At 46.6% G+C, this 18,820-nt stretch overlaps 1 protein-coding gene across 2 annotated transcripts; it reads right to left on the reverse strand.

Moving 5' to 3' along the window:
- Positions 1-3,996: 3,996 nt before the first annotated feature.
- Positions 3,997-10,715, reverse strand: LOC109772408 (uncharacterized). 2 transcript variants are annotated; one of them, XM_020331093.4, is made up of 6 exons: positions 10,106-10,715; positions 6,963-7,097; positions 6,848-6,890; positions 6,547-6,609; positions 6,262-6,376; positions 3,997-4,384 (listed from the first exon to the last, which is right to left on the reverse strand). In XM_020331093.4, exons 1-6 carry the CDS (start codon positions 10,489-10,491, stop codon positions 4,254-4,256), a joined length of 873 nt encoding a protein of 290 aa, XP_020186682.1. In that variant the 5' UTR covers positions 10,492-10,715; the 3' UTR covers positions 3,997-4,253. The 2 variants fall into 2 exon arrangements, with proteins under 2 accessions (XP_020186682.1, XP_020186684.1); XM_020331095.4 differs by lacking the exon at positions 6,547-6,609 and having other exon boundaries at positions 10,106-10,679.
- Positions 10,716-18,820: the final 8,105 nt, after the last annotated feature.

Genomic DNA, 18,820 nt, shown 5'->3' on the forward strand with positions numbered 1-18,820 from the left:
CTAGTCCTTGGTATCATCGTCCAAAAGGCTTGTGTTGGCTAATATGATCCTCGACTCACCGGTGAATCTTGTGTCACGGGGATGATTCTGACGGTAAGAGATAGGGGTAGATGCGACGCTAGATCTAGCTAGGTTGTTAGTGTGACACATGAATTTTACGAGTTTGGACCCCTCTCGATAGAGGTAAAGACCCTAAGTCTCGAGCTTCAGGAGTTTTTCTTTCTCTGTGTCTGATGAGGATTACAATGATATGTAAACCCATGTCTACGAGGAGCGGTTTATATAAAGTGCGCAAAGCCCCACCTTTGTTGTTACAGAGGAATTGAAGTGTTACATTGATTAAACCCAGTACAAGTGGTAATTGATGGTATTTAAACTAATAACTTATGTTTCATTAAACATTGTGACGCTTCAGATGTTTCCTCTGGTTGTTCAGCTTCATACATCTGAGTAGCTTACATATATGAGTACTTGTGAGCAGCCCACTAAGTATTCTATGAACATGTGTATGAGTATCAAGTGTGCTACCTCGTCCGAGTGAGCAAGAGCTCCGATGTCGTTCGAGCAAATTCTTAGATGGTTGAGATTGATCTACGAGTATCTCATGTATACACCCTATAATTTGTGATGCTTTGGACCTTCATGTGCCTACCCTTAATATGTAGCCTGCCACCTTGCGACCTCATCTTCTCTCTTAGTTTTAAGGAGCTTCATCGCTTTCTTCCTCTCAAACTTCATATGGCCTCTTGCTTTCATCCTCTCCATTTATATCCTCTCCCTCTCAATTATCATCATGTCCCTCACTCTCCTGTCAAATTTCATCATCTCCCTTTACACATCCAAGAAGAGTTTGTATCTCTTCTCCTCTATTTTCTTCAGTTCCACCCTTTGTCGGAAAGGAGGTTCACTCAGGTAGACAACATTTCGCTCACCGCTCTGTAGCACCCCAGGATCGGCACTATGCAGATCTAACATCCTCCACTAGCCTCCACGTCGATCCTAAGGCGCCACTTTCACACAATGAGCACGTCGAAATGTGCGCACCATATGATGGAACGATTTGTATCACAAAACACATAAGAAAATAATCCGCAACAACAACTCCGGAGAGCGAAAACTAACGAAAGAATACAATAAGGGTCTTTCGACTAAGATACAACTCATACAATAAAGTGAATATATATTAGATAGGTAAGAATACAAATTGCCTTAAGAAGGCATAAACAAAAGCAAAGGGCACCCATATCCCTTCCCATGCCACTTTCTGTAGAATAACCAGCTAACGTCATCCATCAACAAACCCGCTTCGTGAACTATTGCCGGCTGGATGTCAATCATCTAGAAAAAAAGTATACTAAGCAAGGGAGCTCAATTGTACTCGCAACACTTACGCAAACCTAAACTAGTTTATCGAACATGCTTCGAAGAAAGGGGTAAAGTGGTTTAGTGACACAGGCACTAACAGTGGCGGAGGCAGGGGTGCCAGCACGGGCCCCTGCCCGGGCCAACATGCAATTTTTTTCAATACACCAGGGATTACCTATTATTGATATTGTGTATTACGGTGATTTGGTTTGCTTTGGCCCTCCCTAACATGATTTAACATCAGTTGGCCATCCTTATTAAGTTTTCCTGGCTCCGTCACTGGGCACTAAGCAGTCTACAGAAGTACAAAGATGCGCTGCAACTTGTGTATATTAGAGATAATAAGAGAGGGCGCCTACCTATTCAAATAGATACAAAGTAAAATGGCAGATCACAACTACTCTATTCACCTACCTAACCGCAAACATAAGATAACACTACCTTATCTCCCCCCCCCCCCCCCCCGCATCTCCTGCGAGGAAGAACTCACAAGGCATTCACATGGTTGGCAAACTTTTATTGTATTTGTTAAGGTTAAAGTTGTTATATGAACTGAGATCAATCACCAGGTTATCCATAACCGCGGACACGGCTATTCGAATAGGTTTATCCCTGTAGAGATGCACCAATGGACCCTCACATCCATCCATCTCTTGTCATAGACCGTTTATTTGCACATTATATGCATGAAGCGGTAGAGGCGGATCGGCGCGACACTTCCTTATGTTGTCTGATTCTGAATCTGGCCGCAACTCCAAAGCAAGTTATCACTCCACATCGAAAGTGGTTTTCTAAGGCCATCTACAGCCAGGATTACCAAATCTGGCGCCCTATATGTCCACGGACGTTCCCGGGTGTGTCCATGGACAGTGACAGGTCAGACCTTAAATTCTCTCCCGCACAGTCGCATATCTCATATCCGGCACCCTATATCAATACAACGCATGCAATGTGAACTAGTCTACGTAGATCAAACAACTGACATAGAAATTGGCAGCAAACGGGCACCAAAATCGACACCAAACGGACACCAAAATCCACTTTACATCATCCAAAAGATCACCACAGTTCATCGCCGGACAGATTCTAAACCAGAACAACTAAAAACGATAATAGTAAATGGAGGAGGAGCGTCTTCACCACTTCCTCGCCGTTCCTTTGCCCTTCTGGTCGCCGACGCAACTGTAGGCGTTTGCGGTAGGTGGTGGATCATCGGAGCCGGAGCCATGGCGGTCGTCGTCGCCCGAGGAGGAATCAGAGATGATGATGAGCCCCTTCATACGCCGGATGGCCCGGTCCTGTTGTAGCTTAAGCTTGGCCACCCGAGTCGCCTCCGCCGCTGCCTCTGCCGCCTCGCGCTCCGGCTACTCAATGGCTAGTCGGAGCGCCTTAGCCTTCTTTCTCCGGAACCAGCGAGCATCCGTCTTCGCCATCGTAAGCGAGCGGCGGTAGACCCAAGCAAGGAGCCGCTCCTCCTCATCGGGCACTTCTGGAAACCCGCGGTGGCGGCGAAAGGATTGCTCGACCCACTGCCTCTCGTGGCGGGTGGCACGCGCCTCCAAGTCTAGCGTGCACGTCCGTAGCGCCGGCGGAGCGGGCACTAGCACCCACCGCTGCCCTTGCGGAGCAGCGGCCTAACGGGGAAGGTGGACGACGGAGGGGCCGCACGGACTGCGCAGCCCTCGCAGAGCTGCGAGTGGGCCGGGAGGGGGCGGCTCCGGTGTCCGAGCTGTGCCGGTAGGGGACCGACGACGGGGCAGATCCGAACTGCCCCCCGTGTCCACATTCGATCGCTCCAGCGTAATGTGGAGGGTCAGCTCCTCATCGATATCGAGGTCGGAATCAGAGCGGTTGTTGTCACTCTACATGCTCACCGAAGTCAACGGATTGGATCGGAGGAGGGGAGAAGAAGAGACGGAGCGAGCGGCGAGTGAATAGAGTTAGGGTTTTGGATTGGGGGTTTTGTGGGGACGAAGTGAGGTCGGCGGTGGGTCGTGCTGACGTGACGAACGCGCCCGCGCCTCCCTATATCCACCCTACATTTGGCCTGAATATGAGTGGCACCGGACAACTCGGGCGTTTGAGGCTGGTTTAAGACGCCTGGATGGGTCAGATTTTTTTGACCGGTTCGTAACCGAGCGGTCTGCCAGGACGTTTGATGCCAGTTTCAAACGCCTGGTTGTAGATGCTCTAAGGGAACACTCCCAGATTGCGGTTGCTCAAAAGAGAATAATTCGCTCGGGGGAGCTCCAAACGTTAGCACATTATTGAGGTCCATAATTAATACAATAAACCACATATATTTATTCCTTTTTCTTTGGGGGGCATATATATTTATTCCTCATATCATTAATAAAATATTATATGTTCTATAAAACCAAACCCAACAAATATATTGCAATAATTTTCCGCAACAACGTGCAAAGTATCATCTAGTTCTTTAAAAAGTTCAATACAATGCGTGTTACTTTGTTTTCCTCATATTGCCATGAACATGCATCGTTCCAATGGAGTTTTAAACGGATTATAGTCTGAACCATTTAAATCTTTGCAAACGTTCTATCCTGCACTTTTCTCATGGAGTTGGATTTCTCCGCTGCGTACAACATCTTAAGTTCGGACATTTGAATGTGAACAAAGGCTTCTGCATGCATTCTATAGATAGCCACAAGTGGCTTTCAGCCCTTTACAAACTCTCTAATAGCGTCAGAACAAACACGTCAAGAAAGATAAATATCAGGGCTGCATATTTACATCGGAAGGGCGTGATTTGATTGTAATCAGCAGGCTTTGAATTTGAGCTTGTTTTCATGGAGCAGCGTGTAAGAACTACCAGCTGTCAAAAGGAGAATCCAAACACTGACCTCTACACTATTTACAGGCCTAAGCTATACTCCGGGGTGGTACCCACTGGGTGCCATGTTTTCCATCCTTGGCATGCTTCTCCTCGAGCCAAACTCCTGGCAGCACTCGAGAGCTAGTCGAAGGGCAGTGCCCAAGCCGAGAACAATCAGAACACCTGAAAACAACAACTGGTCAAGTCAATGAAACATCCTATGTGTGGTACCTCCTGTAAGTGAACCACAATAAACAAGTGTATGCACCAATATTGACAGAATAAACCAACCTGAAGTATCACAAACATATTAATAAAGTAGCCTGCAAGTACAATCAAATTGACTGCCCACGAAAGTGAGTTTTAGTTCCAAATGACACATTATCTGGTTTTCTTATTTTAATTAAAGATCATTGACACGGTCTCTTGCTAACAGCATTTTCCAATTGATTTATTAGCTACATGAATTGATACAATTCGCTACTCCTAGAAAAATGAGAATGAATATTTGCAATAATATATATGCACTAGTTCTTCTGCGCTTCATTCAATTAAATGTGTAATGTGTGTTGTGGCAGCCGACCCCTTCATAATTTTATAAAGCATATGGCGTATGGTGAGGCGACTTCATACGCATAACCTAACTTTATATGTCAGCAAATTAAATCAATATTTCATAGGCACAAACCTAACTTTGCAGGACAGCAAATTAGATCAAATTAAGTTCACATTCCACGACATAGCAATGGCAAAAACAGTAAATCTGAGAATTAAATACGAGGATCAAAGGCTTTGTTGCCCACATTCTCTTGCCTCTTTTGGAACATAAGCAACAAAGCATGTCACTAGCAGGCAGCATCCACTGAAATAATGATCAGTGTCATGCTAAACTGTTGTTATCTAACTATAATAAGTGAACAGAGGGGAGAGAGAACAAACATAAGTACATTAGTAGGAGCAGAGCAGCTTAGGGGTGGTGACATTCAGGGCTCAATCTGGCCAACAGAACAGTGAGGACAAGAAGCTGGGCATGGAGGTAGAGGCGGCATACTTTCTGCTGATAGGGGTGAGACTCCCAGCATGCAGAACATAGTAGTGAGAAAAAGAAGAAGCTGGAGGAGCGGGAGAGGAGAAGATAAGGCATGCCTAGCAGGGAGGAAATGTAGGTAGGTGTAGTGGCGACACAATGGCCGCTCCTAGAGACACCAGAGCTCGTCAAGGCAGAGGGTGGCTGGTAGAAGCGCTGCCGCACCATGGCTTTACCCAATTCCCTCTCCTCCCCCCCCCCCCCCCCCCCCTTCTTTCTCTCTCTCATCCCTACAAAGCTCACAGGAGAACCAATTTCCCTTTCGGCCCCCGGTCCTTCCCACATCTCTGCTTTTTCCCGCACTCACCTGCTCAGCCAGTTGTGGCAATGCTAAATCAGGTAAGGCGACGAGTGCCTCACCAAATTGACGCCATGGCCATATGGCGGACACCACAGGCAGAATCTATCGCGAGTGCAGACGACTAGAGGGGCGCAATAGCAATTATATCGTCAGTATAACGGCATACAACGACGGCTTTAAAACTTTAGCTTCATTTGTATTTAGATTTGACCCGTCTGCATCTATCTCTATCTCACTTGTGAAGACCCTAAGGCATCAGATTAATAGAAGCACACATAATCAAATAATTGGTCTGACATTCTTTGAACATAACATCAGGTGTGGACATGTGGTTCAATATCCATGGACAACCTCAGAATATTGCTCCAATTGACTAGTTATTATATTGCTTTAACAGGGAGTCAGGGACTAAGTGTTGCTGGGACACAAACTTAGTGGCACATAATCTCAGACTGGGAGTTGTGATAGTTGTTTCTCAAAGAAATATCAATACTCATTCGGTCAATTACTATGTTGCCACAGAACAAACTTGATATATAACTAATCCTTCTTAAATGTCAGTTTCCACACTTTCAAAATCAACGAAAGGCAAGTGATGACAGAACACAAGACAAGTGGTTACAGAACATAAAGGAATATTTGGATCTGGTACACCAAAATACTATTCCATACCAATTATTATGTTCACAGGAAGTGCGGAAACACCAAGAGAAACAGATATCAGCACATCCAATAATAGACCACCAATCAGAATTGCAAATGCAACCCAGAGTGGGCTAAACCATCCCTGCATACACACAGAACAGGCGTCAAATATGAAGCAGAAAAAATTGTACAAGTTCTGCAGAGTTGAAGACTTGCACATGATGATTTAATTAGTAATCCATTTCTCGAGCCAGATAGTCATATCAGTGTATTTGTTTCTTTTTTTTTCCTTATCCACAGTCATAAAAATACCCTTTCACGTCCTCCTCGGCCCCTTCCATAAGCTGAATCAACCCTCCAAACCCAATAACTTGTCTGCTCAATGAAAACAAGTAAATTTTCACTACCAGAAAGAGGAATTTGATTAATTTTTTGCAGCCTACAATTTCAGGGGGTCCCGAGTTATTTAACTGTAATATGGAGATATTGGAACATGCAGTCAATAGAAGATGATATATATAATGCAATATATTCTTCAAACATCAGATCCATCCAGTATAGATTTTCTAAACCCATCTTGAAAATGATACAAGGCCAAAAATGGAAGACTTACACATGCTTGTGTCTCTGGAGGAGGTATATTGACAGCAACTTGCCTGTGAAAGAAAGAACTTGTGTAAATCAAAATAGTTAGCAACAGCCAAAATCCATTTGAGAGGAGGACTTACTGGCATATCTCACACTTGTTTGAACCTCTAGTACGGAACCAGACATCAATACATGTGCGGTGAGCTTTTGAAAGATCACCACGACATCTGCATCCAAGGTCTACCAAAGGTTCTTCCGACTTTTGCTGACAAACTCTGCGTTGAAGTATCACATGTTACTTAAACCTCAAAAAAAAAAGGTAAACAGCAGCAAACAAGTAACAGGAAATGTTATATTTTAGGGTCTTTTAAGGAGGGCCTATGAGTGAGCAATTTTCTGTTAATAAAGAAGGGCCTGTACGAGTGAACAATTTCACAAGAACACACATTGCTTACAAGGAAAAGGCGACCCATGTAACCGGGTGGCACTGAAAAGTCTACCGGTTGGAACCAATTATAAACCAAGCTGATGCGCATGGCTATCCGTTAACTTTTACAACATTCAAGAAGCAGACCTATATTACCAGTTTGAGAGATAATAGTTTCGTCACCAACGCACTGTGTAATGCTTCTATCATACTCCCTCCCTCTCAGTGCATAGGGCGTGCGCGTAGTTCTAGGTCGCCGATTTGACTAATAAAAAATGTGTTACATGTCATCAAAAGCATATCACTGGACTCGTATGCGAATGTAGTTTCTAGATATGTTTCTTTATTACATATTTAGCTAGTTAAATTGACGACCTAGAACTACGTGCATGCCTTATGCACCAGAACAGAGGGAGTACCGATGACCATAGCCAATGGCTAAAGCACAACTCCCGAAGCAATGCTACTCATAGTAGCTGCCTCACAGGAAACAGTAAGCTTGTAAGAAAGTAAAACATGAAGATTTCAGGCAAATGGATCATAAGGAACCAGAATAAGACAATAAAATCACAGAAGGATCACAACATAACGATCACAATGTAGGGTTCCCTTAGATAGTTATGACTTTAACATCAAGAACCAGAGTGGTTTAATACTGTAAGGCACAACATGGTGAAATGAATGTGCCACTGCAAACAACCAAAACATACTTTGCCTCTGCTGGTTGCGTCTGAACTTTTAACTGTAACTGGAGGAAATTAAAAACATGCCCATTGAACATCAGTGCATCATAAGGTAGTGGCTACCGGTAAACAGCAGTAAACAAGTAACAGGAAATGTTATATTTTCGGGTCTTTTAAGGAGGACCTATGAGTGGGCAATTTCCTGTTAACAAAGAAAGGCCTATGAATGAACAATGTCAGTACATCAGAGTTGGTACAGTAATCTTTAACTAGTAGCATAACTCTAGTGATGATTATTCCCTCCGTCCCTCAATACATGGCGTTAATTTTGAAAGTAAAAATCCCGTATTATGTGGCGCAGTCCTCACAAACGTGCTAAACTTTCACTTTTCCTCCTTCACGTGTGGAGTTATTATCAGGAGCTGCCGCCTGCGGGGAAAGAGCAAATAGCCGAACCCTCACAGTGCGCATGCGCTTCTCTCCTCCAAAAATCGTGCTGGTTTCCTTACTCCCTCACCCTGTCCTGCTCGTCACGCGACGAAAAAAAGGCCATGACCGCCTCCAGCTCTCCCTCACTTCATCCACATGGAGACTTCGTTCTTCACATTTAACCAATGGTGGCATCGTCGTCAGGCCAGATGGCAGGAGGCGACAACAACTCGCTCAACTCACATACACAGTCGAGAGCTCGGACGCCGTGGCCTTCGCCAGCAGCCAGCAGTACATGGAAGATGGGGACTCCCTCATTGGCATGCACGGCGATGCAGTGCAATGTGTGCGAGATGTTGCTCCGTGCTGCTGCTCTCAGCCCACTGCTACCGTTTGCTTGGTTAATGGTTTGGCTGACCATTTAAGCATATGCAGATATCAGGCATCTGGTGCCCAATGCGGGGATGTGGGTGTTGGCACGGGTGGTCACAGAGCCGGTGGCCGAGAGCGCGGTGCCGGTTTTGGCGGAAGTTAGCGTGTACTCGGCAGCCGTGGGCACGGTGCCAGCATTGGCGGAGGCGGAGCTGGTGGGCTCGGTTGAGGTGACCACCATGGCGGGTGTGGCCGTGTGGGTGCGGTCAAGGCACACGTGCACATGGTGCCGGCGGTCAAGGCGTGCGTGGCTGGAGGGTTGCAGCTGGTAACGACGGGGCAGAGATGCGCTTTGGGGGTATTTCAGTCAAAATCTTCTCTCCAGCGCCCCTGCCTGAGAAAATATTCTGGTGGCACGTTTTGAGAGAAAGAGGGAGTATCAAATATCAGCATGCTGCCTTGCATTAATTTAACTACAGCCAGCATCTATATAGCAGCTGGATAGCTTTTTAGTTTTTGATAGCTAAGAACTAAACAAGGTACATCAATTTACTGAAGCCGTCTGCATGCAATAGTCTATACTACTCCCTCCGATCCATATTACTTGCTGCGAACTTTGTACTAAATCAGCGACACTTATTTTGGGCAGGAGGGATTACAACTTTAGTACAAGGTTGTACTAGATGAGCGACAAGTAATATGGACCAGAGGACAGAGGGGGTAGTAAAAATACACTGATAATAGTGCACATCATCTTACATCGTAAATGCTGAACTACTGAACCATTAGCTAAAAGTTGCTATCACTTTGTGTTACTTCAATTAAACCAATCATTTGGGCTGATTCTTAAGAATAAAAAAAAACCCCGACTGCATTCAGAAGGTTAACCTGTCTCCCATAGTTTATAAGTTTATAGCCAGGATCAAGATTAGGGCTAAACAAGGAATTAGCATCGTGTCCCTTGGCACGAGATTTATGTCAGTGTGCTAGAATCTCACCTAGGATATTAGCAATACCCAATTGGCATGATCCATGTGCTAGAATCTCCACGAAACACATGTGAGAATCACATCACAGAGGGTCTATGTCATATGTGGTACAAATTTACATTACCTAGGCCCTCCTTTCGCCCTCAGGTTACGGACACAGATTTCATGCAGGATGAGCAGCCCAAACCCCCTGTATTCCTTACACAAAGGCGTTCGGCGAAGCCCTCGCTGATAATTTGCCCACGAAATGGTCAGCACGAAATCTAACGCAGCTACCACACAAACGTTTCCTATTCCCTCCCTGGTTCGCAATTTGAGCAGGATCAGACGAAACATCCGACGTTTCACATGACGAAGGACGAGACCCACCACCGACAGTATACCTGCATTGCTCGTCGAAGCTGTCGGATCTCGCCAGCTCCGCCTCCTTCGCGGCCGCCACGGCAACCATGGCGCTGGCGTCCCCGACCTCCAGAGGGGGCAGAGAGGCCGGAGCGACGCCCTTTTGCTCGCGCGCCTCCTCCTCCTCCGGCTTCGAGATCACGATGGTGAGTACCGCCCCGGGCGCCTGTGCGGGCACCTCAGCCGTGGCCACGACCACCGGCGCCGGCACTTCAGCCGCGGCCACCACCACTGATCCCGGTGGTGGCGCCTGCACCTCAGCCGCGGCGGCGACCACCTCCTGCTGCTGCGGTGGCTGCTGCATGGCTAGCTCATGAGCGGTGGCCGGGCCAGCGCCCGACTCCGATCTGGCGGCTGCGCTCGACATGGGCTGCGCCTGCCTGCTCCTATGCGGCTCCCCGTCGAACACCTCGCGTGCGAGGGGGCGTTTTCCTTTCCGGAAAGGGAACGGGAGGTGGGGGGCCGCACCTACTCCTGCGGCTACTGGCTGCGGCGAGGGACGGGTGCTGGTGGGCCTGCGCCGGCGGGGAGATGGGGATGGGTGGGAAAGCTGCGGCTGTGGGGGCGAATCTGGATAAGTACGGGGGCTCTGCGCCGAGGGGAAATGCCACTGACGAGTGGGGTAAGGGTGTCGCCGCAAGCGGGTGTCAGTGAGATGGCGTCGGAGAGGAGTGAGTAGAGGGAATAGCGGCCGGTTCGGATCTGGGGCAAGGAGGTGTACGGACTATATGTCCAAACTGCTGGGACGGAACTGAGACAAGGAGCTAACTCTTTTCTGAACATATACTCGCATATACTTATTTCTATGAACATACATGCACATTTTATTTTTATGAGCTCCTCCGAAAGACTGAGCCGACATGTAATATTGAGATTGACGAGGTCATCAACGTCTTGTAGTCGACGGGAACATCTCCTCCCACTAAACACGCATCATCAGAAATTTTAAAATAAATCCAGAAATAAATGCGAGCATCATGACTTGAACCCTAGCCGGGAATACCACTGTCCACCTAATTATCCAACCACAGATTGGTTTGCAGACTAAGAGCAACACTTTTTTTTTACTAGAAATTGGGGCTTTTATTGCTTAACAGAAATCCGGTTACAATGTGCCACAAGGTTACTAACAAGGAAACCTCGGCTTTCCTCTATCCAACACTCTGAACTACTAAGATTAGTAGCATATTTAGCACACAAATCAGCTGGCATATTAGCATCCCTCATACCGAAAAGGAGGCAAAAAATGTAGATCTCTCCCTAATTTCATCGAAGATAGGCGCCACAGTTGACCTTGAATTGTGACCCATTGTCCACAGGTTGGCAACCTCCAAATAGTTTGTTTCCATCACCACGTGTGAAAAACCTCGAAGTTGAGCAAAAATGGTACCCTCTTGCAACGCAAGAGCCTCGGCAATGAAAGGATCAGACATACCCAACAAGGGTTTACTCCATGCCCCCATGAAGGAGAGGCAAGATCTGGGCACACCACCTCCTCCCCCATTCCAGGCATCCACGTCAATAGCCCCATCGGTGTTTATTTTCACCCAACCTGGTTCCGAGGGCGCCAATTTTGACCTACTGGTAAACGGCGATGATCCTGAGGCATAGCCAGAACTCACAGGCCTTCTCTCGCCCGTTTGATGGACTGTCAAGGGTCAAAACCCTCTTGATCATGAGTCCACCGATTACGAGCAGTCCATATCCCATGCATAAATGTGATGATCTTGCAACTATCGGTAGGAGAAAATAACTCGTCTAAGACAATGTCTTTCACCCAAGTGCTAGGATGCAGGCGAGGTAATTTTAGATCAAGTTCCTCTTGTGTCGTTGCCCAAAAACTCCGAGCAAGGAAACAATGCACTAGTGCGTGCATCAGATCTTCATCCAAATATTTACATAGATCGCACGTAGCAATCGTCCTGATATGGCGATGTCACGGAGTAGCGTAGTCAGGAAGGATTCTCCGCACCACTCTCTCTCGGGCCCGTGGGACTGGGGTGCCTAGGCCGTCTGCCTGCGAACCAAGACGCGGCGCATGCCCTGGGCCCAGCGCAGCCCACCGTTGGACTTCGCGAGCAAGACCCTCGCTAGGGCCCCCGCCTCGCGAGGCGCATGTCAGCAAGCACCATCAGGAGCCTCGCGAGGGTCGCCTACCGAGGCTGTCCCCGAGGCCCCTCGAGGGGCAGACTGAGGGAGTCCTGGATTAGGGGGTCCTCGGGTGTCCGAACTATTTGATATGGGCCGGACTGATGGGTCGTAAAGATAAAAGCAGAAGACTATCCCCCGTGTCCGGGTAGGGCTCCTATATGCGTGGATGGCAAGTTTGGTGTCCGGATATGTTATTTCCTTCCCCTACAAACCGACTTTGTACAACCCTAGGCCTCTTCGGTGTGTATATAAACCGGAGGGGTTAGTCTGTAGAGATCATCAGAATTCTCACAGGCTAGACAGCTAGGGTTTAGCCATTACGATCTCGAGGTAGATCAACTCTTGTAACCCCTATACTCGTTGAATACAATCAAGCATGACGTAGGGTTTTACCTCCTTTAAGAGGGCCCGAACCTGGGTAAACATTGTCCCCATCATCCCTTGTTACCATTGATCCCCAGACGCGCAGTTCGGGGCCCCCTACCCGAGATCTGCCGGTTTTGACACCGACATTGGTGCTTTCATTAAGAGTTCCACTGTGTCGTCGACAGAAGGATCGATGGCTCAACTTGTCATCGGTGACGATGTTGTTTCTGGGGAGACTTTTCTCCCTGGTCAACTCTTTGTGTTTGGCGGCTTCGCTCTGCGTGCCAATTCAATTGGTCACCTCGAGCAGATCGACAGCTACGCCCCTAGTCACCAGATCAGGTTTGGAAGCTTGAACTACATCGCTGATATCCGAGGAGACTTGGTCTTCGAAAGGTTCTCGGCCTCGGCCGCCGCTCCTCATCTATATGAAGGAAGCCCGTCGGATCCACCATCAGATTCCGCTCAAGGATCGACTCTCGTGCCTGTCATGCCTTAGATCCAGGGCGGACCACTCTGTCCGAAGACAGGAGGATAAACCCCGCCGGACTCTCTCCCATTACGGAGCTTCCTGCCGGAGACCCAAAGGTGACCATACCGTCAGCGGGGCCGGAGTCAAACAGGACTCCCCCCGTCATCGGGAAGCCGGACTCGTCTATGGATGTCAACTCTGAACTCTCGAGGTCTGCGTCCATCGAGCTCAGTCAAGTGGTGATTACTGGGCCCAGCTCCGCAGGTCCTCAGACACATGTCCAGCTTTCGCTCCTAAACGAGGCGCTGGACCTAATGCGATCTCTCGCCATCACGGAAGTATCACTTCCGAACTACGCCCAGCCTGAACTGGGGGTTGAGAGCGGGGAATTTTACGTCCCACCCACCACCCACTTAAGAGCCACTGTCGAGGACCTAACCGACATGCTAGACTACGCCTTCGAAGACATCGATGGTATGGAAGACGATGTCGGAGCCAAACCAGGCCAAAACCCGCCTATCATTGGGCCTTGGACGGCCACATCTACCTATGACGTATACATGGTGGATACGCCCGAGAAGAAAAAAGACGACGATGGCACTCAAGATCCGATTGCGGACAAGCCCGTCGAGGCACCAGCAAAGCGCCGACGTCAGCGGTGCCGCTCGCGATCGCGTCGGGAAAAAGAAAGCAATACCGACACCGGAGACAACAACATTCAGGAGAACGCCAAAGACCCCATTGAGCCTACATTCGAGCAGGATGAAAGGGAAGAAGGTCAATACAGCCCCGAACACGTCGATCACGAGGATTCGAAAGACAATAACTATTTACCTGCCTTTGAAGAGGATGTCAGCCTTGGCAACGAAGATTTCATCATCCCACAGGAACAAGAACGCTTCAAGCGATAGCTTGATACATCCATTTTGCATCATGCTTTTATATCGATATTTTTTACATTATGGGCTGTTATTACACATTATGTCACAATACTTATGCCTATTCTCTCTTATTTTACAAGGTTTACATGAAGAGGGAGAATGCCGGCAGCTGGAATTCTGGGCTGGAAAAGGAGCAAATATTAGAGACCTATTCTGCACAACTCCAAAAGTCCTGAAACTTCACGGAGGCATGTTTTGGAATATATAAAAAATACTGGAGAAAGAATCAACCAGAGGGGGCCCACACCCTGGCCACGAGGGTGGGGGGCGCGCCCTACCCCCCTGGGCACGCCCCCTGTCTCGTGGGCCCCCTGGCAGGCCTCCGGTGCCCATCTTCTGCTATATGAAGTCTTTCGTCCTGGAAAAAATAAGGAGGAAGCTTTCGGGACGAAACATCGCCACCACGAGGTGGAACCTGGCGAAACCAATCTAGGGCTCCGGCGGAGCTGTTCTGCCGGGGAAACATCCCTCCGGGAGGGGGAAATCATCACCATCGTCATCGCCATCGATCCTCTCAGCGGGAGGGGGTTGATCTCCATCAACATCTTCACCAGCACCATCTCCTCTCAAACCCTAGTTCATCTCTTGTATCCAATCTTTGTCTCAAAACCTCAGATTGGTACCTGTGGGTTGCTAGTAGTGTTGGTTACTCCTTGTAGTTGATGCTAGTTGGTTTATTTGGTGGTAGATCATATGTTCAGATCCTCTATGCATATTAATACTCCTATGATTATGAACATGAATATGATTTGTGAGTAGTTACGTTTGTTCCTGAGGACATGGGAGAAGGCTTGCTATAAGTAGTCATGTGAATTTGGTATTCGTTTGATATTTTGATGAGATGTATGTTGTCTCTCCTCTAGTGGTGTTATGTGAACGTCGACTACATGACACTTCACCATTATTTGGGCCTAGAGGAAGGCATTGGGAAGTAATAAGTAGATGATGGGTTGCTAGAGTGACAGAAGCTTAAACCCTAGTGTAAGTGCATCTAGTGCCAACCCTTGTTGGTTTTGGAGTATTGACGACAAACCTGGTTGAGGGACTAATGTGTTTGTGAGAATTGCAGGATAACACAGGTAATAGTCCCTCATTGATTCGGTTTACCTACCGAAGATGACCCCTAAAAATGTATGAAGACATTGAAGACAATGGTGGTATGTGAAGATATTCACATTGAAGACTATGACAAGAGAAGACATTGCGTGAAGACTATGGAGCGCGAAGACTTAGTTGTTTCGTTGTTTCCTTTTCTTCTTTGTGGAGTCGTAGGAACCACCGTACTGTTAGGTGGGGTCCCAGTGAACAAAGTCAGAGTGACTGAAGTGATGCTCAACCAAATCCTATGTCTTTGAGCGAAGACAATGAGAGCAAATCTTATCCAGAGCTGGATGAGTCAGCTTTACTTGCAGCCCAAGTAAAGTTGTCGCGTGTGTTTGAAATCTAACCGTTGGGACACGTGTCAGTTCCTTAGTGACCCAGGGTCATTTCGAACAAATCAGGTCGGGTTGCCTAGTGGCTATAAATAGCCCACCCCCTACACCATAAATTGGTGGCTGCTCAGAATTAGTGCACGACTTTTGTCGTTTGAGAGCAACCCACCTCTGAAGCTTTTGAGAGAGAGAAATCCTTGCGAAGACAAAGCCCAAACACCCAGAGCCAAAGAGTGTTAGGCATCACTAAAGTCTTTCTGTCCGCGTGACCTGAAGACTTGTTACACTTGAGGACTATGAATCCTCCAGCCGGTTAGGCGTCGCGTTCTGAGCATCCAAGAGTCATTGTGGATCGCCGGTGAACGAAGTCTGTGAAGGTTTGGAAGTCTACCTCGAAGACTTACCAGAGTGATTGGGCGAGGACTGGGTGTCCTTAGCTCAAGGGGAATAAGGTGAAGACGTGGTCTTCTGAGTTGAATATCAGCCTCCCTAACCAGACGTACAGTTGTCACAGCAACTGGAACTGGTCCAACAAATCATGTGTCCTCACCAAGTGACTGGTTCTATCCTCTCCCTCTCTTTACTAACACTTTGTCTTCGTGAAGTCATTGCCTGTTTGCACTACTTGTTTGACTTCACTGTGTGACTACTATCATTGTTTGGCTTCATACTATCTTCCATCCTGATCTTTACTACCTAGTGATACGTCTCCGACGTATCTATAATTTTTGATTGCTCCATGCTATATTATCTTCTTTTTTGGACATTATTGGGCTTTATTATTCATTTTTATATTATTTTTGGGACTAACCTATTAACCGGAGGCCCAGCCCAGAATTGCTGTTTTTTTGCCTATTTCAGAGTTTCGCAGAAAAAGAATATCAAACGGAGTCCAAACGGAATGAAACCTTCGGGAACGTGATTTTCGGAACGAACATGATCCAGAGGACTTGGACCCTACGTCAAGAAAGCTACCAGGAAGCCACGAGGTAGGGGGGCGCGCCTACCCCCTGGGCGCGCCCTCCACCCTCGTGTGCCCCACGTTGCTCCACCGACGTGCTCCTTCCTCCTATATATACATACGTACCCCCAAACGATCAGATACGGAGCCAGAAACATAATTCCATCGCCGCAACCTTCTGTACCCATGAGATCCCATCTTGGGGCCTGTTCCGGAGCTCCGACGGAGGGGGCATCGATCACGGAGGGCTTCTACATCAACACCATAGCCTCTCTGATGAAGTGTGAGTAGTTTACCTCAGACCTTCGGGTCCATAGTTATTAGCTATATGGCTTCCTCTCTCTTTTTGGATCTCAATACAATGTTCTCCCCCTCTCTCATGGAGATCTATTCGATGTAATCTTCTTTTGCGGTGTGTTTGTTGAGACCGATGAATTGTGGGTTTATGATCAAGTTTATCTATGAACAATATTTGAATCTTCTGAATTCTTTTATGTATGATTGGTTATCTTTGCAAGTCTCTTCGAATTATCAGTTTGGTTTGGCCTACTAGATTGATCTTTCTTGCAATGGGAGAAGTGCTTAGCTTTGGGTTCAATCTTGCGGTGTCCTTTCCCAGTGACAGTAGGGGCAGCAAGGCACGTATTGTATTGTTGCCATCGAGGATAACAAGATGGGGGTTTTACCATATTGCATGAATTTATCCCCCTACATCATGTCATCTTGCTTAAAGCGTTACTCTCTTCTTATAAACTTAATACTCTAGATGCATGCTGGATAGCGGTCGATGTGTGGAGTAATAGTAGTAGATGCAGGCAGGAGTCGGTCTACTTGTCTCGGACGTGATGCCTATATACATGATCATACCTAGATATTCTCATAACTATGCTCAATTCTGTTAATTGCTCAATAGTAATTTGTTCACCCACCGTAAAATACTTATGCTCTTGAGAGAAGCCACTAGTGAAACCTATGGCCCCCGGGTCTATCTTCATCATATTAATCTTCCAACACTTAGTTATTTCTGTTACTTTTTACTTTGCTTTTATTTTACTTTGCATCTTTATCATAAAAATACCAAAAATATTATCCTATCATATCTATCAGATCTCACTCTCGTAAGTGACCGTGTAGGGATTGACAACCCCTTATCGCGTTGGTTGCGAGGATTTATTTGTTTGTGTAGGTGCGAGGGACTCGCGCGTAGCCTCCTATTGGATTGATACCTTGGTTCTCAAAAACTGAGGGAAATACTTACGCTACTTTGCTGCATCACCCTTTCCTCTTCAAGGGAAAACCAACGCAGTGCTCAAGAGGTAGCAAGAAGGATTTCTGGCGCCGTTGCCGGGGAGGTCTACGCAAAAGTCAACATACCAAGTACCCATCACAAACCCTTATCTCCCGCATTACATTTTTTGCCATTTGCCTCTCGTTTTCCTCTCCCCCACTTCACCCTTGCCGTTTTATTCACCCTCTCTTTTCCGTTCGCCTCTTTTTCGCTTGCTTCTTGTTTGCTCGTGTGTTGGATTGCTTGTTTGTCACGATGGCTCAAGATAATACCAAATTATGTGACTTTACCAATGCCAACAATAATGACTTCCTTAGCACTCCGATTGCTCCTCTTACCGATACTGAATCTTGTGAAATCAATGCTGCTTTGTTGAATCTTGTCATGAAAGATCAATTCACCGGCCTTCCTAGTGAAGATGCCGCTACTCATCTAAATAGCTTCTTTGATTTGTGTGATATGCAGAAGAAGAAAGATGTTGACAATGATATTGTTAAACTGAAGCTATTTCCTTTTTCGCTTAGAGATCGTGCTAAAGCTTGGTTTTCGTCTTTGCCTAAAAAAGTATTGATTATTGGAATAAGTGCAAAGATGCTTTTATCTCTAAGTATTTTCCTCCCGCTAAGATTATCTCTCTTAGAAACGATATTATGAACTTTAAGCAACTTGATCATGAACATGTTGCACAAGCTTGGGAGAGGATGAAATTAATGATACGTAATTGCCCTACTCATGGTTTGAATTTGTGGATGATTATACAAAAAATTTATGCCGGATTGAATTTTGCTTCTAGAAATCTTTTAGATTCGGCCGCGGGAGGCACTTTTATGGAAATCACTTTAGGAGAAGCTACTAAACTCCTAGATAATATTATGGTTAATTATTCTCAATGGCACACTGAAAGATCTACTAATAAAAAAGTGCATGCGATAGAAGAAATTAATGTTTTGAGTGGAAATATGGATGAACTTATGAAATTATTTGCTACTAAGAGTGTTTCTTCTGATCCCAATAATATGCCTTTGTCTACTTTGATTGAGAATAATAATGAATCTATGGATGTCAATTTTGTTGGTAGGAATAA

This window comes from Aegilops tauschii, chromosome 1 (genome assembly GCF_002575655.3).
Source record: "Aegilops tauschii subsp. strangulata cultivar AL8/78 chromosome 1, Aet v6.0, whole genome shotgun sequence".
In the NCBI taxonomy this organism is placed as follows: Eukaryota; Viridiplantae; Streptophyta; class Magnoliopsida; order Poales; family Poaceae; genus Aegilops; species Aegilops tauschii.

Bases quoted from the DNA above. Each gene is read 5' to 3' on its own strand.
- LOC109772408 (XM_020331093.4), bottom strand. From the start codon at position 10,491: ATGTCGAGCGCAGCCGCCAGATCGGAGTCGGGCGCTGGCCCGGCCACC. The intron at 7,098-10,105 runs GTATACTGTCGG...ACTTCAACGCAG, and splicing joins AGCTTCGACGAGCAATGCAG to AGTTTGTCAGCAAAAGTCGG. The intron at 6,377-6,546 runs GTATTTTTATGA...GTGTGTATGCAG, and splicing joins GCCGAGGAGGACGTGAAAGG to GGATGGTTTAGCCCACTCTG.